Genomic DNA, 26,725 nt, shown 5'->3' on the forward strand with positions numbered 1-26,725 from the left:
TCTTTCTAATTCTCTCTCAACACACACACACTATTATGAACGTATTTTTCCAGTAGTTAATCATCATCTTCATCAAAAATTACTTCAAGAATCAAGCTATAATCATCATAGGAATAACACTTCAAGAACACTTCAAAAATCCCTTCAAGTTTACTAATTTACTTCCAAGCTTTCTAATCCATTCCAAGTAATCATCTAAGATCAAGAAACCTTTGTTATATACAGTAGGTTATCTTTCTTATTCAAGGTAATATTCATATTCAAACTTTGATTCAATTTCTATAACTATAAACTATCTTAATTCGAGTAAAAATCTTACTTGAACTTGTTTTTGTGTCATGATCCTACTTCAAGAACTTTCAAGCCATCCAAGATCCTTTGAAGCTAGATCATTTCTTGTCACTTCCAGTAGGTTTACCTACTAAACTTGAGGTAGTAATGATGTTCATAACATCATTCGATTCATATATATAAAACTATCTTATTCGAAGGTTTAAACTCGTAATCACTAGAACATAGTTTAGTTAATTCTAAACTTGTTCGCAAACAAAAGTTAATCCTTCTAACTTGACTTTTAAAATTAACTAAACACATGTTGTATATCTATATGATATACTAACTTAATGATTTAAAACCTGGAAACACGAAAAACACCGTAAAACCGGATTTACGCCGTCGTAGTAACACCGCGGGCTGTTTTGGGTTAGTTAATTAAAAACTATGATAAACTTTGATTTAAAAGTTGTTATTCTGAGAAAATGATTTTTATTATGAACATGAAACTATATCCAAAAATTATGGTTAAACTCAGAGTGGAAGTATGTTTTCTAAAATGGTCATCTAGACGTCGTTCTTTCGACTGAAATGACTACCTTTACAAAAATGACTTGTAACTTATTTTTCCGACTATAAACCTATACTTTTTCTATTTAGATTCATAAAATAGATTTCAATATGAAACCATAGCAATTTGATTCACTCAAAACGGATTTAAAATGAAGAAGTTATGGGTAAAACAAGATTGGATAATTTTTCTCATTTTAGCTACGTGAAAATTGGTAACAAATCTATTCCAACCATAACTTAATCAACTTGTATTGTATATTATGTAATCTTGAGATACCATAGACAAGTATACAATGTTTCGACCTATCATGTCGACACATCTATATATATTTCGGAACAACCATAGACAATCTATATGTGAATGTTGGAGTTAGCTATACAGGGTTGAGGTTGATTCCAAAATATATATAGTTTGAGTTGTGATCAATACTGAGATACGTATACACTGGGTCGTGGATTGATTCAAGATAATATTTATCGATTTATTTATGTACATCTAACTGTGGACAACTAGTTGTAGGTTACTAACGAGGACAGCTGACTTAATAAACTTAAAACATCAAAATATATTAAAAGTGTTGTAAATATATTTTGAACATACTTTAATATATATGTATATATTGTTATAGGTTCGTGAATCAACAGTGGCCAAGTCTTACTTCTCGACGAAGTAAAAATCTGTGAAAGTGAGTTATAGTCCCACTTTTAAAATCTAATATTTTTGGGATGAGAATACATGAAGGTTTTATAAATGATTTACAAAATAGACACAAGTACGTGAAACTACATTCTATGGTTGAATCATCGAAATCGAATATGCCCCTTTTTATTAAGTCTGGTAATCTAAGAATTAGGGAACAGACACCCTAATTAACGTGAATCCTAAAGATAGATCTATTGGGCCTAACAAACCCCATCCAAAGTACCGGATGCTTTAGTACTTCGAAATTTATATCATATCCGAAGGGTGTCCCGGAATGATGGGGATATTATTATATATGCATCTTGTTAATGTCGGTTACCAGGTGTTCACCATATGAATGATTTTTATCTCTATGTATGGGATGTGTATTGAAATATGAAATCTTGTGGTCTATTGTTACGATTTGATATATATAGGTTAAACCTATAACTCACCAACATTTTTGTTGACGTTTAAAGCATGTTTATTCTCAGGTGAATATTAAGAGCTTCCGCTGTTGCATACTAAAATAAGGACAAGATTTGGAGTCCATGTTTGTATGATATTGTGTAAAAACTGCATTCAAGAAACTGATTTCGATGTAACATATTTGTATTGTAAACCATTATGTAATGGTCGTGTGTAAACAGGATATTTTAGATTATCATTATTTGATAATCTACGTAAAGCTTTTTAAACCTTTATTTATGAAATAAAGGTTATGGTTTGTTTTAAAAATGAATGCAGTCTTTGAAAAACGTCTCATATAGAGGTCAAAACCTCGCAACGAAATCAATTAATATGGAACGTTTTTAATCAATAAGAACGGGACATTTCAGTTGGTATCCGAGCGTTGGTCTTAGAGAACCAGAATTTTGTATTAGTGTGTCTTATCGAGTTTGTTAGGATGCATTAGTGAGTCTGGACTTCGACCGTGTTTACTTGAAAAATGATTGCTTAACAAATTTTGTTGGAAACTATATATTTTTAACATGTGAATATTATGTGATATATTAATCTCTTAACGCGTTTGATATTATGTGATAGATGTCTACCTCTAGAACAAGTCCCATTGACTCACCTAATAATAATGAAGAGTCAAATGTAAATTGGAATGATTCGTGGACTGATTCACAAGTTTCCGAAGAGGAACCGGAAGAAGAGTCAGAACCAGAAGAAGAATCGGAACCGGAAGAAGAATCGAAACCGGAAGAAGAATCGGAACCAGAAGAAGAATCGGAACCGGTGGGGGAAATAATAAAATGGTTAAGTAAAAGAAAATCCTCAACCAACCGACCAAGGTTAATTATGGTCAATGGTGTTTCCGCTAAGGAAGCAAAATATTGGGAGGATTACCAATTCTCCGATGAATCGGATTCTGACGAGAATTCCGATGATGTTATAGAAATTACCCCAACTGAATTTAAAAAGGCAAAAGAAAATAATAAGGGAAAGGGCATAAAAATAGAGAAATCTAATTCCAACCCCGATGAACTTTATATGTATCGTCAACCCCCGAAGTCCTTAAGTTGTAACAATGACCCGGGAACCTCTAAACCACCAGGTTTTTCTAAACCAATGTGGAAAACGACGGCTCATATTAGGGGAACATCATATATCCCTAGAAACTTGGCAAAACGAACCAAAACCGAAGAAGAAGAAACAAGCGAGTCGGAATAAGATAGTTGTATTCGTGTGGTGTAATATATGTAATATAGTGTGCTTATGCTTTATGATATATGTAAAAATTGCTTGTATTAATAATTATTTTTTTTTATAAATCTAACTCTTGTCTATTTTACAGTATAAAAACACAAAATGGATAGACAACCCAATATTTTAAGAGACCTACCCGGAGACATGATTGATGAAATCTTGTCTAGAGTCGGTCAGAATTCTTCGGCACAACTATTTAAGGCGAGATCAGTTTGTAAGACATTCGAAGAACGTTCCAAGAATGCCTTGGTTTATAAAAGGCTTTCGTTCGAAAGATGGGGGATATCACATTGGGAAATCCATAAGTTACGATGTGTTTACTTTGACGCATATATTGAGGGGAACCCAAATGCTATTTTACGCAATGGGTTAAGAAATTATTTTGACTCAATATATCCGAATATTGGACTTCGTGATTTAGAAAAAGCGGCTAACATGCAACATAAAGAAGCATGTTATGCTTACGGATTAGTAATGTTCGCTTCTCACCAAAGTGAGAACAAGAACATCGGCCTACAACTATTAAACAAAACGTTCCCACAAGTGACGGAGTCGGTAATTGGGGTAAGAAATGAGGTTTTTAGATTGTTACGAGACTGTTGGACATTACGTAACCCTCGTCCCTTTGACGATGTTACAACACGCTGTCTTATCAACGGCCATAACGGTTATGTTCCACAAGACCAAGGATGGGAAGTGGTCCTAGTAAAACCAGTTTGCATGACTTGTTTCTGGACATATGAATTACGTGTCTTTATTGCCTTTGCTGAATGACTTGTGTACTAGCTAGAATTATCTTCACAACTATCTTGTATCAAAGTTATTGTGTGCTATATTTCATGCTTTATGTAAAATAAGCGGTATTGTAAGTTTGTAAAATATTGTATAAAAGTTTGAACGCGAAATATTATTATAATCAGTTTTTCATATAGAATTGTAGTAGTTGAATTGTATAATAGCTACTAAGTATGAACTTAACGGGTAGGTACTACCCGAATTTAAACTTATAAAACGCTAATATGAAGAAAAAGCTTTTATAAATGAGTTCATATTATGCTACGAAATACTATTAACTACTCTTAATATTCTGTATGATTAACTTGTTCCATTTGACTATTTTGAAGGAAATGGCACCGACTACTCGACACACCGTGAATATGAATGAAGAGGAATTCCGTACTTTTCTAGCTTCAAACATAGCCGCAGTACAGGCTGCGCTACATACCAAAAATAATCTTGGATCTAGCAGTACAGGAAATCGTGTAGGATACACCTACAAAGAATTCACTGCCTGCAAACCTTTGGAATTTGATGGAACCGAAGGACCGATCGGATTGAAACGGTGGACCGAGAAGGTCGAATCGGTGCTTGCCATAAGTAAGTGTACTGAAGAGGACAAAGTAAAGTACGCTACACATACCTTCACAGGTTCTACGTTAACATGGTGGAATACCTATCTAGAGCAAGTGGGACAAGACGATGCGTACGCACTACCGTGGTCAGCATTCAAGCACTTGATGAACGAGAAGTACCGTCCCAGAACCGAGGTCAATAAGCTCAAGACAGAACTTAGAGGGTTACGAACCCAAGGATTTGATATTACCACATACGAAAGACGATTCACAGAATTGTGCCTATTGTGTCCGGGAGCATTTGAAGATGAGGAAGAGAAGATCGACGCGTTTGTGAAAGGATTACCGGAAAGAATCCAAGAAGATATAAGTTCACACGAGCCCGCCTCCATACAACAGGCATGTAGAATGGCTCACAAACTAGTGAACCAGATTGAAGAAAGAATTAAAGAACAGACTGCTGAAGAGGCCAATGTGAAGCAAGTCAAAAGAAAGTGGGAAGAAAACGGTGATAAGAATCACCAATACAACAACAACAGCAATTACAACAATAATCGCAACAATTATCCCAACAATCGCAACATCAATCGCAACTACAACAAACGGCCCAACAACAACAACAACAACAACAACAACAACAACAACAACAACAACAACAACAACAACAACAACAACAACAACAACAACAACTACAACAATCATCCCAACAACAATAATAACCGCAACAACAACAACAACAATCAGAAGTAGCTATGCCAAAGTTGTGAAAAGTATCACTCGGGGTTCTGTACCAAATTTTGCAACAAGTGTAAAATAAATGGTCATAGCGCGGCGAAGTGTGAGGTCTACGGACCAGGGGTTAATAGAACAAAAGGAACAAATGGTGTCGGAACGAGTAATGGCGAAGCAAGTAGTGTCGGAGCAAGTTATGCCAATGTAGTTTGTTATAAATGTGGAAAACCGGGCCACATTATTAGAAATTGCCCGAACCAGGAGAACAAGAATGGACAAGGCCGCGGAAGAGTTTTCAATATTAATGCGGCAGAGGCACAGGAAGACCCGGAGCTTGTTACGGGTACGTTTCTTATTGACAATAAATCTGCTTACGTTTTATTTGATTCGGGTGCGGATAGAAGCTATATGAGTAGAGATTTTTGTGCTAAATTAAGTTGTCCATTGACGCCTTTGGATAGTAAATTTTTACTAGAATTAGCAAATGGTACATTAATTTCAGCAGATAATATATGTCGGAATCGAGAAATTAAACTGGTTAGCGAAACATTTAAGATTGACTTGATACCAGTAGAGTTAGGGAGTTTTGATGTGATAATCGGTATGGACTGGTTGAAAGAAGTGAAAGCAGAGATCGTTTGTTACAAAAATGCAATTCGCATTATACGAGAAAAAGGAAAATCCTTAATGGTGTACGGAGAAAAGGGCAACACGAAGCTACATCTTATTAGTAATTTGAAGGCACAAAAACTAATAAGAAAAGGTTGCTATGCTGTTCTAGCACACGTCGAGAAAGTACAAACTGAAGAAAAGAGCATCAATGATGTTCCCGTCGCAAAAGAATTTCCCGATGTATTTCCGAAAGAATTACCGGGATTACCCCCACATCGATCCGTTGAATTTCAAATAGATCTTGTACCAGGAGCTGCACCAATAGCTCGTGCTCCTTACAGGCTCGCACCCAGCGAGATGAAAGAACTGCAAAGCCAATTACAAGAACTTTTAGAGCATGGTTTCATTCGACCAAGCACATCACCGTGGGGAGCTCCTGTTTTGTTTGTCAAGAAGAAAGATGGTACATTCAGGTTGTGTATCGACTACCGAGAGTTGAACAAACTTACCATCAAGAACCGCTACCCACTACCGAGAATCGACGACTTATTTGATCAACTACAAGGCTCGTCTGTTTATTCAAAGATTGACTTACGTTCCGGGTATCATCAAATGCGGGTGAAAGAAGATGATATTCCAAAGACTGCTTTCAGAACACGTTACGGTCATTACGAGTTTATGGTCATGCTATTTGGTTTAACTAATGCACCAGATGTGTTCATGGACCTTATGAACCGAGTGTGTGGACCATGCCTTGACAAGTTTGTCATTGTTTTCATTGATGACATACTTATTTACTCAAAGAATGACCAAGAACACGGTGAACATTTGAGAAAGGTGTTAGAAGTATTGAGGAAGGAAGAATTGTACGCTAAATTTTCAAAGTGTGCATTTTGGTTGGAAGAAGTTCAATTCCTCGGTCACATAGTGAACAAAAAAGGTATTAAGGTGGATCCGGCAAAGATAGAAACTGTTGAAAAGTGGGAAACCCCGAAAACTCCGAAACACATACGCCAGTTTTTAGGACTAGCTGGTTACTACAGAAGGTTCATCCAAGACTTTTCCAGAATAGCAAAACCCTTGACTGCATTAACGCATAAAGGGAAGAAATTTGAATGGAAGGATGAACAAGAGAAAGCGTTTCAGTTATTGAAGAAAAAGCTAACTACGGCACCTATATTGTCATTGCCTGAAGGGAATGATGATTTTGTGATTTATTGTGACGCATCAAAGCAAGGTCTCGGTTGTGTATTAATGCAACGAACGAAGGTGATTGCTTATGCGTCTAGACAATTGAAGATTCACGAGCAAAATTATACGACGCATGATTTGGAATTAGGCGCGGTTGTTTTTGCATTAAAGACTTGGAGGCACTACTTATATGGGGTCAAAAGTATTATATATACCGACCACAAAAGTCTTCAACACATATTTAATCAGAAACAACTGAATATGAGGCAGCGTAGGTGGATTGAATTGTTGAATGATTATGACTTTGAGATTCGTTACCACTCGGGGAAGGCAAATGTGGTAGCCGATGCCTTGAGCAGGAAGGACAGAGAACTCATTCGAGTAAAATCTATGAATATAATGATTCATAATAACCTTACTACTCAAATAAAGGAGGCGCAGCAAGGAGTTTTAAAAGAAGGAAAGTTAAAGAATGAAATACCCAAAGGATCGGAGCAGCATCTTAATATTCGGGAAGACAGAACCCGGTATAGAGCTGAAAGGATTTGGGTACCAAAATTTGGAGATATGAGAGAAATGGTACTTAGAGAAGCTCATAAAACCAGATACTCAATACATCCTGGAAGGGGGAAGATGTACAAGGATCTCAAGAAACATTTTTGGTGGCTGGGTATGAAAGCCGATGTTGCTAAATACGTAGGAGAATGTTTGACGTGTTCTAAGGTCAAAGCTGAGCATCAGAAACCATCAGGTCTACTTCAACAACCCAAAATCCCAGAATGGAAATGGGAAAACATTACCATGGATTTCATCACTAAATTTCCAAGGACTGCAAGTGGTTTTGATACTATTTGGGTAATAGTTGATCGTCTCACCAAATCAGCACACTTCCTGCCAATAAGAGAAGATGACAAGATGGAGAAGTTAGCACGACTGTATTTGAAGGAAGTCGTCTCCAGACATGGAATACCAATCTCTATTATCTCTGATAGGGATGGCAGATTTATTTCAAGATTCTGGCAGACATTACAGCAAGCATTAGGAACTCGTCTAGACATGAGTACTGCCTATCATCCACAAACTGATGGGCAGAGCGAAAGGACGATACAAACGCTTGAAGACATGCTACGAGCATGTGTTATTGATTTCGGAAACAGTTGGGATCGACATCTACCGTTAGCAAAATTTTCCTACAACAACAGCTAACATTCAAGCATTGAGATGGCGCCGTTTGAAGCACTTTATGGTAGAAAGTGCAGGTCTCCGATTTGTTGGAGTGAAGTGGGGGATAGACAGATTACGGGTCCGGAGATTATACAAGAAACTACCGAGAAGGTCATCCAAATTCAACAACGGTTGAAAACCGCCCAAAGTCGACAAAAGAGCTACGCTGACATTAAAAGAAAAGATATAGAATTTGAAATTGGAGAGATGGTCATGCTTAAAGTTGCACCTTGGAAAGGCGTTGTTCGATTTGGTAAACGAGAGAAATTAAATCCAAGGTATATTGGACCATTCAAGATTATTGATCGTGTCGGACCAGTAGCTTACCGACTTGAGTTACCTCAACAACTCGCGGCTGTACATAACACTTTCCACGTCTCGAATTTGAAGAAATGTTTTGCTAAAGAAGATCTCACTATTCCGTTAGATGAAATCCAAATCAACGAAAAACTCCAATTCATCGAAGAACCCGTCGAAATAATGGATCGTGAGGTTAAAAGACTTAAGTAAAACAAGATACCAATTGTTAAGGTTCGATGGAATGCTCGTAGAGGACCCGAGTTCACCTGGGAGTGTGCAGATCAGATGAAGAAGAAATACCCGCATCTATTTCCAGAAGATTCGTCAACACCTTCAACAGCTTAAAATTTCGGGACGAAATTTATTTAACGGGTAGGTACTGTAGTGACCCAAATTTTTCCATGTTTATATATATTAATTGAGATTGATATTTACATAATTAAATGTTTCCAACATGTTAAGCAATCAAACTTGTTAAGGCTTGATTAATTGAAATATGTTTCATATAGACAATTGACCACCCAAGTTGACCGGCGATTCACGAACGTTAAAACTTGTAAAAATGACATGACGATATATATATGGATATACATATGGTTAACATGAGATTATGATAAGTAAGTATCTCCATAAGTATATTAACAATGAGTTATATACATATAAACAAGACTACTAACTTAAGGATTTCGAAACGAGACATATATGTAACGATTATCGTTGTAACGAAATTTAAATGTATATATATCATATTAATATATATTAATATATCATAATATCATGATAATATAATAATTTAACATCTCATTAGATATAATAAACAATGGGTTAACAACATTAATTGAGATCGTTAACTTAAAGGTTTCAAAACAACACTTACATGTAACGACTAACGATGACTTAACGACTCAGTTAAAATGTATAGACATGTAGTGTATTTAGATGTATTAAAATACTTTTGGAAGACTTCAAGACATATATCAAAACACTCATACTTAACGAAAATGGATACAGTTACTTTCCCATTCTTTTCTTTCATCAAGAATTCTAGTCGTATTCTTACCCGTATTATACACAGCTTCAAAACGTACTTACTATGGGTATATACCAATAGGAACTAGCATGGGATTCTACTCTTGATTATGTCATGTATGACTAATCAATTTTAACTTCTACCATGAGCTAGTCAACTAACTAGAACTCCTTTTAACCCCACTCACCACTCACCAATTACCACTCATCATTCACTCCATTTCACTTCCAATTCTCTTTCTAATTCTCTCTCAACACACACACACACACACTATTATGAACGTATTTTTCCAGTAGTTAATCATCATCTTCATCAAAAATCACTTCTAGAATCAAGCTATAATCATCATAGGAAGAACACTTCAAGAACACTTCAAAAATCCCTTCAAGTTTACTAATTTACTTCCAAGCTTTCTAATCCATTCCAAGTAATCATATAAGATCAAGAAACCTTTGTTATATACAGTAGGTTATATTTCTTATTCAAGGTAATATTCATATTCAAACTTTGATTCAATTTCTATAACTATAAACTATCTTAATTCGAGTAAAAATCTTACTTGAACTTGTTTTTGTGTCATGATCCTACTTCAAGAACTTTCAAGCCATCCAAGATCCTTTGAAGCTAGATCATTTCTTGTCACTTCCAGTAGGTTTACCTACTAAACTTGAGGTAGTAATGATGTTCATAACATCATTCAATTCATATATATAAAACTATCTTATTCGAAGGTTTAAACTCGTGATCACTAGAACATAGTTTAGTTAATTCTAAACTTGTTCGCAAACAAAAGTTAATCCTTCTAACTTGACTTTTAAAATTAACTAAACACATATTCTATATCTATATGATATGCTAACTTAATGATTTAAAACCTGGAAACACGAAAAACACCGTAAAACCGGATTTACGCCGTCGTAGTAACACCGCGGGCTGTTTTGGGTTAGTTAATTAAAAACTATGATAAACTTTGATTTAAAAGTTGTTATTCTGAGAAAATGATTTTTATTATGAACATGAAACTATATCCAAAAATTATGGTTAAACTCAAAGTGGAAGTATGTTTTCTAAAATGGTCATCTAGACGTCGTTCTTTCGACTGAAATGACTACCTTTACAAAAATGACTTGTAACTTATTTTTCCGACTATAAACCTATACTTTTTCTGTTTAGATTCATAAAATAGAGTTCAATATGAAACCATAGCAATTTGATTCACTCAAAACGGATTTAAAATGAAGAAGTTATGGGTAAAACAAGATTGGATAATTTTTCTCATTTTAGCTACGTGAAAATTGGTAACAAATCTATTCCAACCATAACTTAATCAACTTGTATTGTATATTATGTAATCTTGAGATACCATAGACACGTATACAATGTTTCGACCTATCATGTCGACACATCTATATATATTTCGGAACAACCATAGACACTCTATATGTGAATGTTGGAGTTAGCTATACAGGGTTGAGGTTGATTCCAAAATATATATAGTTTGAGTTGTGATCAATACTGAGATACGTATACACTGGGTCGTGGATTGATTCAAGATAATATTTATCGATTTATTTATGTACATCTAACTGTGGACAACTAGTTGTAGGTTACTAACGAGGACAGCTGACTTAATAAACTTAAAACATCAAAATATATTAAAAGTGTTGTAAATATATTTTGAACATACTTTAATATATATGTATATATTGTTATAGGTTCGTGAATCAACAGTGGCCAAGTCTTACTTCTCGACGAAGTAAAAATCTGTGAAAGTGAGTTATAGTCTCACTTTTAAAATCTAATATTTTTGGGATGAGAATACATGCAGGTTTTATAAATGATTTACAAAATAGACACAAGTACGTGAAACTACATTCTATGGTTGAATTATCGAAATCGAATATGCCCCTTTTTATTAAGTCTGGTAATCTAAGAATTAGGGAACAGACACCCTAATTGACGCGAATCCTAAAGATAGATCTATTGGGCCTAACAAACCCCATCCAAAGTACCGGATGCTTTAGTACTTCGAAATTTATATCATATCCGAAGGGTGTCCCGGAAAGATGGGGATATTCTTATATATGCATCTTGTTAATGTCGGTTACCAGGTGTTCACCATATGAATGATTTTTATCTCTATGTATGGGATGTGTATTGAAATATGAAATCTTGTGGTCTATTGTTACGATTTGATATATATAGGTTAAACCTATAACTCACCAACATTTTTGTTGACGTTTAAAGCATGTTTATTCTCAGGTGAATATTAAGAGCTTCCGCTGTTGCATACTAAAATAAGGACAAGATTTGGAGTCCATGTTTGTATGATATTGTGTAAAAACTGCATTCAAGAAACTGATTTCGATGTAACATATTTGTATTGTAAACCATTATGTAATGGTCGTGTGTAAACAGGATATTTTAGATTATCATTATTTGATAATCTACGTAAAGCTTTTTAAACCTTTATTTATGAAATAAAGGTTATGGTTTGTTTTAAAAATGAACGCAGTCTTTGAAAAATGTCTCATATAGAGGTCAAAACCTCGCAACGAAATCAATTAATATGGAACGTTTTTAATCAATAAGAACGGGACATTTCAGTTAGCTCCTCGGTTTATTGGTCCTTTTAAAATTCTAGCTCGTGTGGGTGAAGTTGCGTATCGTTTGGAATTACCTGAAGAGCTTGCGGGGATCCATAATACATTTCATGTTTCCCATCTCCGTAAGTGTCTTGCGGATGATTCATCATGGGTGCCGTTAGACGAGATTGAGCTAAACAATAAGTTAGAATATATTGAGGAGCCGATTGCCATACTCGATGAGAAGGTCAAAAGGTTAAGAAATAAAGAAGTGAGGACTTTTAAAGTTCAATGGCGTCGTAGTAAAGGTTCTGAGTTTACTTGGGAGCCCAAAGAATTCGTGTTGGTTTATCTTCCTTCTTGTCATGCGGCTTGGATCGCGAGGACGCGCTCCGATTCAAGTGGGGGAGAGTTGTAACATCCCGTTTTTCCCGTACATATTTAAAGGTACAAACTTAATTTTTAGTACGCATATAACTTGTGCATTTATAAGATTAAAAGACCTAAGTGTTAGTAATTGTGTAATTATATATATATATATATATATATATATATATATATATATATATATATATATATATATATATATATATATATATATATATATATATATATATATATATATATATATATATACGAATATGTATGTATATATATATATATATGTGTGTTTAGAATATATGCATGTATAGTTATATGCATGAGTCTTTGTTGATGTTAAGGCTGGTGAGACTAAAGATGAGGTTTAGACATGCATAGGAAGCGTGAACGAAGTGTACAAGTTGGATAAATCGTTAAGTTGTGTAAAGTTGTCGAATGGCTCAGTTGAAGGCCATTGCCACGCCGTGGGATCCTTTGTCGCGCCACGACATTAAACTCAAACCAGAGTCAGGAGGCATGTTAAGAAGGGTCGAGTTTCCCTTTATATGTCGCGCCGCGGAGAAGAGGGTCGCGCCGCGACAAATAACTAGAATCTGAGTCAGGAATGATTTAAGAAAGCTCGTAAAATACGTTAAACGCAGCGCCGCGACAATTGGGGCCGCGCCGCGACCCACTGGGTGAACTGGTTCCGAATTTTGTTTTTAAAATAAGTGGTTTAAGGGCAAAATCGTCATTTTATGTCTAGATCTGATTGGAGCACTAATTCTCCACCACTCATCCATTTTGTTCATTTTCATTTCCCTTTTCTTTCTCCATTTACTCTCAAAACTTAAAAACCCATTTGATTTCAAGTGAGATTTGAGAGTGGAGATTTGTGAATCAAACCTTGGAGCAAGAATTAAAGTTGTTCTCCTTTTTCATAGCTACAAGAGGATAGTGTTGGTAAGTCCTAACTCCATGTTTTAAGTTTTAATTAGTTTATGCTAGAGTTTGGTTCATTTGAAACTTGTAAGACCCATTTGGGGGTAATGTGGGTGGATTTGGGTTAGGTGATAAAAGGAAACCCTAAATAGCCATAATCTAGGGTTTGGTCTTATGATTTGGGGTTGTAAGTGTTAAATGGTGTTGTTAATCATTAATACACCTTTAAATTTATGAAAGAAGTGTTAATGGGTAAGTTTGACTCGATTGTGAGTCTAAGTATTTAAAATGGGTCAAATGAGTACTAGTTGACCTAATTGGGTGAAGTGGGTATGAAATACCCAAGTTTGTGTTAGTAGACTTTAATTCACTAGCTTTAGTGATTGAAGTTGAGTCTTGACCCTTAAGGGCGGTTTTGGTGAAAATGGGGCATTTAATGCATTAAGTCATTAAATGCACATAAGTGAATTGTTGGTATTTAGTCCAACTAGGTATTGTGTTGATTGAAGTACTTATTATATTAGATACTTTGCTTTGAAGCTTGCGGAGGTATAAAACCGTCACCGAATCATTAAGGTGAGTGGAATAATTATACGTGTAGGTATATAATGTATCTATTTGTTGTAGCATGAGATGTGAAGTGTCGAGGTGCTAAGACACCACGTTTCACGTGACGAGTGAAGCATCGAGCTGTTAAGATGCCACTCGAGGTGAAGCATAGAGGTGTTAAGATGCCACCTAGGAGTGAAGTGTCGAGGTGTTAAGACTCCACTCCATAATAAAGGGTGAAGTATCGAGGTGTTAAGACACCACCCGAGGGTGAAGTATCGAGGTGTTAAGATGCCACCCGGGGGTTAGTGATACGAGGTGCTAAGTACACTAATGGATGTTGTGAACTTCGATGGCCTTTCACGGGCGCCATTCCCTTGTACGATTGGTTAACCATGGTTATTGTGTTGTAAGCGAGAGCTTATTATATCGTTCGAGTTACATATATAATTGTGTGATTGTTATGCTAGCTTGTGGTATTGGAGGTTGGTAGCCTCGTATTGAAGATAAGCAAATTGTGTTGCTAGCATGTATTCGGTATGTGTAATGAGTGTTTGCAAGTAGGTATATTATATATGTATGTGTATAATTATTGCATTCACTAAGCTTTAGCTTACCCTCTCATTGTTTATCTTTTTATAGGCTTCGGCGTGGACAAGGGTAAGGGCATTCGGTTGGATTAGAGATCCCGCTTTATTTGTTAGGGGACGCTTTTGGATTTGTAGCTTTTGGAAGTTGGCCTAATGTTTTGGATAATTTAGTCCCAAACCATACTCGAAGTGTCGTTTGGATTATAAACTATCATTTGTAGTGGGTCGAACTTGTATTAAACTTAATTAATGGCCTTCGTGCCTTGTAAACATTTAAATTGTGGTACGTTTTAAATGGAACTTGTGGAATGGTTTACATATTTAATTGGCGCGTAAATGTGTATTAAAAAAAATTATCGTATGAAATACGGGTTGGGTTGTTTCATTATATCGGCATGATATAACGTTATCGGAATGGGAGTACCATTCATGTGTTGTGTTGTGAGACGTGAATATCGGGTTGTTCGTCTTCACAATATTTCGGGTAGTACGATTGTCCCTTTTGGTTGGAATCATAGTTTGAGGTAGTGAATGTCAGGTTGTTCGGATTCACTAAGGCTCGGTTAGCACGGCCATCCTCGGTTATACTATGTGGTGAAGGTAGTGAATATCGGTTTGCGCGTATTCACAATGACTCGGGTTGTGCGGTCATTTTGTTGTGGGGAATATGGTCTGGGTTAGTGAATTTCGGGTTGTTGCAAATTCACTAAGGTTCGGGTTGTTTCGAACATCCTCCATATATGTTTAGGCTCAGGTTGTTTCGGGCATCTTGGTGTGATTAGTGATGCGATAGCAGTGTTTCGCTCACATGTTGTTACGGGTGTGACAATAGCCGATTTTGTACACCTTGGGTTTAGCGTGCTATAGTCGTTTTAGACGCTAGCGGTTTTAGTTGTTTGCTTATGATGTCACGATAGTTGTGTATTGGTCATATTGCGCACTACAAGGGATGTTAAGTGGTAAGTGTAATCCATAAGGATTCGTTTTGTTCGATCTTCATCATTCGGGTTGTTGACCTTAGGTTAAGACTTGGTTGCTTTTAGCATTGTACTTGGCAAGGGTACGCTAAGGGATTGATATCTCGGTAAGAGATTGGTTGAGTTTTTCCCGATGTGAGGGATTGAGCAAGTTTTAGTGCTCGAATTTGTGGATTTGATAAATCGCGGATGACGATTTAGTGTTAAAGGCGATTCATTGAGAAGGATTGCCTAGAAAAGTTGGAAGGAAACATGATGTTTCCGCGTATGTTAAGCGATTGTAGTAGTTTTCTGATGTAGTGTGCATTGCATGTCTCGAAATGTGTGCACGTGTGTAATTGGTAAGTGGAACAATCTTCAAGATTTCTGATAAATGTGGTGGGAATCGTATTGGAACGTGTGTCTAAGGACCATAGAGTGTAGGTCCGTTCGGTTAAGTGGCGCATATCGCGAGGACGCGATCATGTTTAAGTGGGGGAGAGTTGTAAGACCCTGTTCCTGTTTCAGTTGAATGGGACGCCGTCCAAGGTTTGGGACGCCGTCCAGTAAAGAAGTGTTGGACGCCGTCCAACATGTGGGACGCCGTCTAAAGTGTCTGACGGGCCAGCTGTGTAATTTTAATATTTTAAAAGGGGTATGTTGGTCTTTTCACTTGGTGGCCGGTTTTAAGCCTCAAATGGGCAAGGTTGAGCTCATTCAACCTTATCTTCACCAATATAAACACTCTCATCATTATCTAGAGAGAGAGAGAGTAAGAGTTTAGAGAGAGAGAGAGAGTTTGATTTGGAGAAGAAGGAGTCGAATTCTCACCGAAGCTCGGGTTTTAAAGTTGTTCATCTCGTTCTTGGCTACGTTGTGGTTGTATTGGTAAGTTCTAACTCCGAATTTCATTGTTTGAGTTGATGATTCAAGTTAGGGTTTGAACTTAAAATGTTGAGAAACCCATTTAAACTCATGAAGTGAGTTTAGTGATACTAGTAATCGGGTTTATTGTTGTTGTTGGAGGGTTTTGGGTTGGAGACCGACTTGGCCATGGTTAGGGTTTGTAAATTGGGTATAATCGCTAGTGTTACTGATTTTGGAAGTGTTGGAACCCATTTGGGGGTATTTGGTTGATTAATTTTGAAATGGGTCAAAATTAGGGTTTGTACGTCAATTAGGGCAAGATAAGTGTTTAACACTTGTGTTCGGGTTTAATTGGCATATTACGACCATTTTCACTTGTGTTAGTGATTATTGGTTAGTTTGAGTGCGGTTTGTGCTTGGAAGTGCATTTGGGTCGAAATTGCACTAAGTATCAATTGGGTTGGTTTGTAAATCCACCCTAATTGTGTTGTTTGTATTGTGATAATGGAATAGGTACTTTCCATTGACGTGTTGCGGATTTGTTCTGTTGCACTCATCAAGACGACAAGGTGAGTGTTAATATCCTATGTGCATATGTATGTGTAGGATGGGTGCGGGTCGGGTGAAGTGGTTTTCGGTTATAGAGCTCACTTCACATATAAGTGGAATTGATGGACTTGTGTAATAGGTCCAATTGACACGGTTGTGCATTTTGGTTGACCACCTTTGGCGAGGTGCATACTTCGTGTGTACGTTATCACATGGACTTGTGATGTGGAGTTACATAATCCCGACGTAGTGGGATTGGTATTGAGTTACGGTTGAGTAACCCCGATGATGTGGGTATTGATGAGGTAGTGAATCTCGGGTAGTGCGGATTCATGATGACTCGGGTTGTTCGGTCATCTTATTGATGAGGTAGTGAATCTCGGGTAGTGCGGATTCATGATGACTCGGGTTGTTCGGTCATCTTATTGATGAGGTAGTGAATCTCGGGTAGTACGAATTCACTAAGGCACGGGGGTTCGGCCAACCTCGGTTGTTGAAGTGGTGAAGGAAGTGAATCTCGGGTTGTGCGAATTCACTAAGGCTCGGGTTGTTCGGCCGACCTTCATGGGTTTAAGGTTAAGGGGTTAACCTTGTTGTATTTATCGGATGTATTTTTGTATATGCGGATATATACTTATTGTATGTTGTAGCTAATCTTACGGACTTCGCTTGGTGGTACGTTAGGTATAACTTTACTTAGTTATGCTCGGATGCGGTATGTGTTTACTATTTGTGTGTTGGCGATGCGTATTCATTTTATACATATATATGTATGTAGTATATTCTCACTCACTAAGCTTTAACTTATCCTCTCGTTGTTTACATTTTTATAGATTCGCGTGGAGGCGGTGACTCGGGTAAGCATGAGGACTAGTGGACTTGCGTAGTTGCAAAGAAGACGTACTTTTGGATTTGATTAGGATTGGGTAGCGTATCCTCAATCACCATGCTCGTTCTTTGTTTTTGTGTTAAAATTTATATGGTTGAAAACTTGTATTTCGTACGAAAGTCGTAAAACGGCCGATGTGGGCCCGGTGTCGTAAAACTCGGTTTTATTGTGGAAAACTCTTAGTTTTAATTATTATAACATATTGTGAATTTGTTGTCGTGTGAAAGTGTCGGGAAGCGGGTTTTCCGCTCGCGTAAAATTGTAAAACTGATCAGAATATTTTAGTTCATTTGGACGTCGTCCCAAAGGCTTGGACGCCGTCCACTCCTTCAGAGCTGGACGCCGTCCAGATAACTGGACGCCGTCCAGATGCACTGTCTCACAAATTTTTTTTTAGGGCGTGTTTTTGGTTGGATAACGGGTTAGGTCGTTACACCTCACCTTGTTCATCTGACATTAATTTGAACTTCTAGTTCTTCAGGTATATACAGGGTTGTTTTCTTAGCTGAGAATTTCCAGTGTTTTTATATTCTGAACCACTATTATAAGGGGCAGATGGTATAGAACTATTGATGACAAGTTAAAGCTTTTTTATATAAGTGAATTGATGCAATCCTAATTTTATCTTCTTCCTCCACTCCATTCACACACACACACACACACACACACATGTTGCATATATATAAACAGTTATTGACATCATCTCCATAAAGGGAATTAGAGTTTTCTCAACTGAGTCGGTAGCATTGGCATTGCACCTTTGTGACTTGATCTTTATCTATTGTAACACCAGTGAGTTAGTTCTTTTGTAAATTTGTAATGGTACTCTAGTAAATTGTATTGTAATGTAATACTCCATCCGTCCCATAATAATTGTCATGTTCTGATTTTTTAAAGTCATTCTTTTTCAACTTTGACTTTAAATAAATTTGTTTATGATATATAATGCTCGATAAAAATTTCGATAAAAGTTGTACCAATAAAAACACGTTTAAAACTTTTTCTTATTCATATAAATTTCATCAAATATCATATAACATAGAAAAATATTTTTTTAAGTCAATGTTGATAAAGATTAGCTTTGAAAATCAAAACAAAACAATTATTTTGGGACGGAGGGAGTAGTTACTTAGTAAATTGCACACCAAATTCCGTCACGCTGTGCTTCATTTATTGTTTAATAATTCGGCCAAATAATCATTCTTACTATCATCCACCGAACAACTCCTTGTAGACATCACCATTGTTGCTTGTTTACAGCGTCGTATCAAGGGAATCCAAATTTAGGTCAGAATAAACTAGAAAATTGCTACGATAACAATTGTAATGGATTTTCTAAATTCAAATGAACCGGAGATAATCAAGAGCTAACTAATTGAAAAGCTTAACAAATTGAGACATGGAAACGATTGATTATAATTTCAGTTGAGTTAATTAGCTTACAATTGACGCCCTAACACACATACACACACACACACACACACACACACACACACACACACATATATATATATATATATATATATATATATATATATATATATATATATATATATATATATATATATATATATAGGGGCAGGATCAATGGGGAAGTAACCAATCGGGGGGAAGCGTGGGGAAGCAAAAAAAAAAATTCGTTTTTTTTTTTGGAATTTTTTTTTTCGGCATCAAGATCACACGAAAATATGAACATTTAGAAGAGACACTTCGTGATGAATGTTATTATTTAGGCGGGAAAACGATCGACAAAAATAACATTCAAGATAATATTGTTCGTGAAGAATATGAACGTTTTTTTTTTCATGTTTTGTGAAGTAAAATTTAGCCCGATTTAGAGTTTAGGGTTTAGGGTATAGGGTTTAGGGTTTGGTGTTTTGGGGTTATTCCATAAACCCAAAACACCAAACCCTAAACCCTAAACTCTAAACCGTGCGTGTTAAAAACTCAATCTAAACCCTAAATCTAAACCCTAAACCCTAAATTTCTAAACCCTAATATCTAAACCCTATAAGCCCTAATATCTAAACCCTAATATCTAAACCTCAATAGCTAAAATCTCAACATACGCTCGAAAAACACGATAATTGTTATATATTACTTCTTCGAGCGTTTTTCCGCCAAAATAAAAACATTTATCACAAAGTGTCTCTACTAAATGTTCATATTTTCATCCCATCTATAATGTTCGTGAACAAAGTTTTTTCAAAAAACAAAAAAAAAAAAAAAAAAAAAAAAATTTGCTTCTCCCCGCTTCCCCCCAATTGGTTACTTCCCTCTTGATCCTACCACTATATATATATATATATATATATATATATATATATATATATATATATATATATATATATATATATATATATATATATATATATATATATATATGTATCAGTCTAATTGATCAACCGCTACTCTAACAACCCTTTACAAGCCCTAACAGAAGTGTAACAGAAAAGATACAATACAGGTCCTCTAACTAACATAAATTACAATGTGAACCCTAAATAATACAACTAACAACAAATGACGGGAATAGTCCTTGGACTTGATTTGAAGCATCATTGACCTTTGTTGACTGCATAAATGGCACGACTAGCTTCATTACTCCCCCTCAAGTTGTGAGTGTGTAGAATTACAACTCCTAACTTGTTCGATAGCTTATTATGCTGGTCAACAGTTAAAATTTTGGTAAAAACATCTGCAACCTGAGCTTTAGTGTTGACATATGTGGGTCTAACCATACCAGTTTTGACTTGATCGCGAACATAATGACAATCCACCTCTATATGCTTGGTACGAGCATGGAACACAGGATTTGCAGCAATGTAGATGGCTGTTTGATTATCACAACTCAGGAACACAGCCCGAATGGATGTGTTTTCGGGTACCGTCGATCGAGTTCGGGTTTACGCCCGAACGTGTGTGCTACGTGAAAATAATGAGGGTCGTTGAAAGAAATGATCTACTGATGTCAAAAAATCGCCGTTAAAAAAAAAAATACAAACGATAGAGTAACCTGAACTTGTGACTGTGGTGTAGTGGATTGACGCATTCTTCCCACCAATGAGATGCGGGTTCGAATCTTTGCACACACAATTAATTCCTAAGTTCACTCCCCATATTACGTGGGATGCGTGGGTTGAGGTCACCAATTTAAATTGCTTCGTGAAAGAAGTTGCCTCAATAAAATAAGCCTGGTTGGAATGTTTTACCGGATCCATTCCCGGACCTCTACCCGGACACTGCCCGTGTGGATGTGTTCCCGGGTACCGTCGATCAGGTTCGGGTTTTCGCCAAAACGTATTTGTTACGTGTAAATGATGAAAGTCGTTGAAATAAATGATCCGCTGATGCAAAAATCGCCGTTCAAAAAAGATTATACCAACTCGGTAAGTGAAAGTGTATGCAGGAGCTCATAATTCTCTCGTCTCTGTAACACATTTCTCACATGTCGGGGTAGCAATTATCAACACCGCAACACGCCAAGACATGCAAGTTTCAACCCATCATAAAACCGTCACATAATCAAATGGCTAAGGTTGTAATTCGTAACACGCCAGACCACTTGATTTTTCAGGCCGAGTTCATATTAGAGTTTGGTTAACATATCAGCCAACTCGAAATATGTTTCAGAAGCTTTTATTTATTTGCACAAAATTTGGTGCCGCAAAAGTTATTGCACTCTCGAAGTTTTGCACTCTCGAAGTTTCTTATTATTCAGTAATTGTTTCAGAAGCCTAGCTAATCCTCTCATTTTTCTATATTTTTTTTTTCTTTTTGGATAAAGGGGACAATACCATGACAAAATTTTATAAAATGAAAATCATATACAAACTACAAGAGGGATGGTTTTCAGTGCACCATCCAAACTTTAATACTACAATATAACCAAAAACAACTATTGCTGACAAGTGACACCTATGATATTCATTCATTTGACTACTATAACTATATTCTACTTCAAATACAAAAATTACTTGACTCTGATAAGTCAACTGTTCTACACACTTTTACAGAGAAAACTCTAACCATCACCTTGTTTATCCACGTACCTCTTTTTCTTATAAATCAACTTCATCCCAATACCTTCCAGCAATAATAATACATTTCCTGCTATTCAAATCACTGACCTCATTGAGTTACACACATACTTATTGTAGTAAAATCGACCCAAACTAATAACGCCAAGCCAATATAAAAGTCCCCAAGTATCCGTAATATATCACTTGTTTCTTCATGCCAAATCAGCCTTAGTGCACTTGTATGTTTGAACTTTCAACCACAACAATACCTCTTTACCAAATAAATCGTCACCAATTATAATTCTCATCAGCAGTTAACCTTCCAGATTGACTCCAGAAAGTCAAACATACAGCAACACACAGATGGTCCTTTCTGATCCAGTTTCTCCAAAACACATCCAGCTCCAATCCAGCATAAAAACACCAAATACATGGGACCAAAAACTCAACACCAAACCAATAAAAGGCTTAAAGATTGATGCAAAGCCTTGTTATCATTCAAAAAGTGTGAATGACCTCGACTTTAAACTTGACCTTGACCGTGGTAGCCTAACATATGTATAAAAATCATAGGTTATAGCCAATCGTTTCATAATGTAGGAAAGTCATCTACTCCCTTTTATAACTGCTAATCTCATTTTATGCAACATTATCTCACCTACAAAAGAAACGTTACGCACAAAGGACACACAACAGGAATGAGTACCCCTTGCACTATAACCAAGATCTCCTTTTTACAAGCAACTGTTACCATTCAAGTTCCCATATAGACTCCAATCCAGCTTGTGAATGAGTACAAACCAAATTTGAAAAAATTAAGAAACTATTTTGACATAAAAAAAAAGGTAAGCCAGTACCCAAACGCCCCTTATATCTCCAATAACCGAAATTTTCTCATAAAGCACAACCAAGACAAACGCTAAACCTAAGACTCTAAGGCTTAAAGATTGATGCAAAGCCCAGATATCATCCAAAAAATGTGGATGACCAAACTGACCATGGTAGTCTACATCAACTTTAGAGGACACTAACTGCTGTCCCACAAGGCCACAACCACAAATAAAGAGAGCCTACAAGGACTCTCAACAGCAAGTTTTACTCTATATCCAAAGAAAAGATGAACACAAGTATAAAGTTATTAAAACAGAAACAAATTTTACTGGCATTCGACTCTTTTTTCACCCTTATAATACAATGTTATATCTCCCATCCTAAACAATTGCAAATAATGACCATATTAACAAGACTAACAGTAGGCTTATGAACAAGAATAAGCCTAACTCAGAAGAGAAAAAGTAGACAAGGAGCAATTGCAGCTACCATATGCCTCCTTCTAACACCAAACCCAACCCAAGTGGCCCAATAACCCAAATCTGCAAGGAATTATAGGTGGTTTACCATCAACAATAAAAATGATCCTCCTCTCCTCGATGAAATCATCATACGTATTATCAAAAACAGGTGTCTTTTTTTGCCAAAACCATTCTTCTGTTCAGGTATTTGCAGATCCCACATATCAATGACAACCCAATTATATTAAAAAAATAATGCTAATAAACAAATAAATCACCAAAAGAAATAATAAAGCCAGCCAAATTTGAGACAACATGAAAAATAAACATAAGGGAATTTGTATTCATACATGCTATGTTATTGTATAAATTTTCTTCAATATCAAAAGATTTTTCATAATGCAAAGGTATATAATTTGCTACAAAAAGCACATGATCAAGAAAGTATGTACGTGACTGTGAATAGCATTAGGTACCAGAGTTAAATACATGAAGGTCCAACAAGGTATTATAGTACCCTTTCTCTATTTCTTCTTCCTTAACTTGATGTAGTAACAAAGTTTCAATAACAAAATCTTCCCAATCAATATCAACCTTCTTTTCTTTTCTTTTTCTCTTTGAAGATTTCACAGAAACTTTTACACATTCATCATCGAAACCATTTACATCTGTTGATGGCCGTCTTATCTTCTCAATTCTCATCTTAGCAGCCTTTATTTTTTCTTTTATCCTCTTTGTTTTTAAACAACCTTTAATAAAAGACGGGGGCATAACATTCAATCCAACATCTTTTTCCAATATCTGATCAAGAAAAAGCTTTTTGCTTAATTCTGAGTTCCCACTCCAATACTCTGGCATATCAACCAAAATATCAGATCTTTTACTCCTAACATCCTTCATCGTATCCGTTTTCCCCTTCATATTTGAATAATCATCCAAATACTTTAAGTAAATCTCGGATAAACATTCAGAAGAAACATTAAGCTTTTCAAGATCTTCAATTTCCCAATCAGTTGAATCCTCACCATTTTGATTTAAACAATCACTCACTAACATTTCCAAATCGACTCCAATTTCCTCCAAACTCTTTTCTTCTTTTTCACGATTACACATCGACTTGACCTCCATATATTGAATTACATTTGGAACATTCTTCATAATATTCCTAACATTAACATCGTTCCCCCATGGCAAATTCTCTCTTGCAACATCCACTAACCTTTTCAAAAGCTCCTTATACCTAAACTTACATGTACTAACCACCACATTTAACTGACTCGCTAAATCCTCCATACTAATCTCAACATCATTAACTTCACAAACAAACACAATAACCGCCACAACAACCGGAACCGGCCTTCGCCCAGTTGTCACATACCACTTAATCATACATTGCACCAAAAACACACCTTGTTTAACAATCCTCCCGATTTTATCTTTCCCAATGTTACCCTTTTCCACAACCAATTCCTTAACAACTCTCTCAAATAAACCGACCATATCGAATTCAGGTAACGTCAATTCAAGATGTTCAACAACTCTAGACACCATTCTACCTAACTCATAACTATCACACCCTACACTATCGCAAACGCTCGTTAACGGCATCCATTTATTTGCTTTTCGCATAACGACGTATACACAAGCACCAACAAGTACATTAAACCAATTACCTGAACCGTATTCTTCTTCCGTTATCAATTTAATCATATGATTAACTTCATCAACTCTATTTTCTAAATCAAGTTTGCACAGTATCTCTGAAACTATCTTTTGAGCTAAATATACTTTTGTTTCACGATAAGAATAATCAAACCGAGATCCAGATGTACCTAATCGGACGTTGATTCCGGTCGGTCCGTCACGGTTGAAGGTTACTTGATCGTAATTATTAATACCTTGAACGACGCCGCATGATGTGCATTCTATGTTTCCGGTTGCTGAATCAACAGTTAGGGTTTTGGAATTGCAATTTTTGCACGAACTCATAAATTAGGGTTAATTAGTCTATTTTTCTGGTATCAATTTCTCGTCAGGATGGTCCGCCTCGGTTGAATTGCAGTGCCGTTGAATAAGAGGAACAACGCCCGCTGAAAAATTAAGGGGTTTCGCATGAATTAGGGTTAGATAGTATTCCGTTGGATTGTAGTCTGATAAACGCTTTCTTGACAAAAATATAATTAAAGTAAGTTCTTCCGATAACTGCACAAATTGGAATAGTTTCTCTGTATAAACTGTAAAACCATGTTCACATCTTATAAAGCCAATGGAGAATTTTCTGTTTTCATCCTTCAAGTATTACTTTTGTTTAAAATTTTAATTTAATTTTTTTTTTGAGTAAAGGATTACCCGGCGAAGCTTTTATTAAAAATAATAAAAGAATAAATGTTTACAAGGAAACACTGGAGCTAATAGAAGGCCTAAAAGCTACAAATTAACACCGCAAACTAAAGCCACACTAGCTAAAGTAAGCCGAAACACACAAAAGGAACAAAAAACATTAAACAAGCTTCCATGCAATCTTCAACTGCTTCACTTGTCGAGAATCCTTGAAAATTTAATGAAAGGAAAAATATAAAATTTGGATATATTGACATATAAGTTGGTTTGCAAAAGAACGTATATGGTTTCAAAATATCTTTTAGTTGTTTAGTAAGACTGTTTCTAACCGTAGCGGTGACATCAAAGTCAAGTATGTACTTTTTGGTGATGTGGCAAGGTCAAGAGATGAAGTTAAATAAAGGGAAATGTCAAATTTGAGGGTTAAATTTGTGAATGGGTGATGTGGTAAAATATTATTGGTAATTGGGCATAAAATATATTAATTAATAATATATAAAAATATTCAAAAAAATCTGATTGGCTGAAACTCATTTGACACACCCGTGAAATTTTCGACTGACGCCTCGGGCGTCAAATTTTGACGCCGCGTTAGGGGCGTCAAGGGCGTCAGAGCTGTTGCCAAGTGGGATGACGGGACTTATTTGACGCCGGGTTAATTTCAGTCTAAGGGTTAGCTGGAAGTTACTCTCTTAAAAATATCGCTAAGTACTAACATTAAAAGAATTCTTTTTTCTTACTCCATGTTTTATACATTTTTCGAACTAGAATTTTATTAGCAATATTTTCTTTTATTTCAAAAAGCTTTATAGCATTGATCCTTAACAATCTTATTTGAGGCAACTTTTAATTTAATGGATTATAAGCTTATAAGCTTATCAACATTAATATGAACACATTTGTAAAAAGCAAGCAATTTATTAAGATTATTGATAATTAAACGATATAAAAACTCAAGCTTATAACCTCTTCTGGTAGTTTTGATGTTGTTGTCGTCCATTCACTCCAATTACGGATTGCTTGGTAGGCGTCTTCCGTCAACATTACTTTCGGTGGTCATTTTTTGGCTTGATCTCGGTTGGGTAAAGCTCTCTATTTG

The 26,725-nt window shown here is 36.0% G+C and overlaps 1 protein-coding gene across 1 annotated transcript; it reads right to left on the reverse strand.

Moving 5' to 3' along the window:
• Window positions 1–23,624: 23,624 nt before the first annotated feature.
• LOC139897346 (plant-specific TFIIB-related protein PTF2-like) lies at window positions 23,625–25,429 on the reverse strand. Its single transcript, XM_071880045.1, has one exon. It carries the CDS (start codon window positions 25,273–25,275, stop codon window positions 23,755–23,757), a length of 1,521 nt encoding a protein of 506 aa, XP_071736146.1. The 5' UTR covers window positions 25,276–25,429; the 3' UTR covers window positions 23,625–23,754.
• Between the last annotated feature and the right edge of the window lie 1,296 nt (window positions 25,430–26,725).

The sequence above is a fragment of the Rutidosis leptorrhynchoides genome, chromosome 3, assembly GCF_046630445.1.
Source record: "Rutidosis leptorrhynchoides isolate AG116_Rl617_1_P2 chromosome 3, CSIRO_AGI_Rlap_v1, whole genome shotgun sequence".
Lineage (NCBI taxonomy): Eukaryota > Viridiplantae > Streptophyta > Magnoliopsida > Asterales > Asteraceae > Rutidosis > Rutidosis leptorrhynchoides.

Excerpts from the sequence above, each read along its gene's own strand:
- LOC139897346 (XM_071880045.1), bottom strand. The coding sequence starts at position 25,275 with ATGAGTTCGTGCAAAAATTGCAATTCCAAAACCCTAACTGTTGATTCA.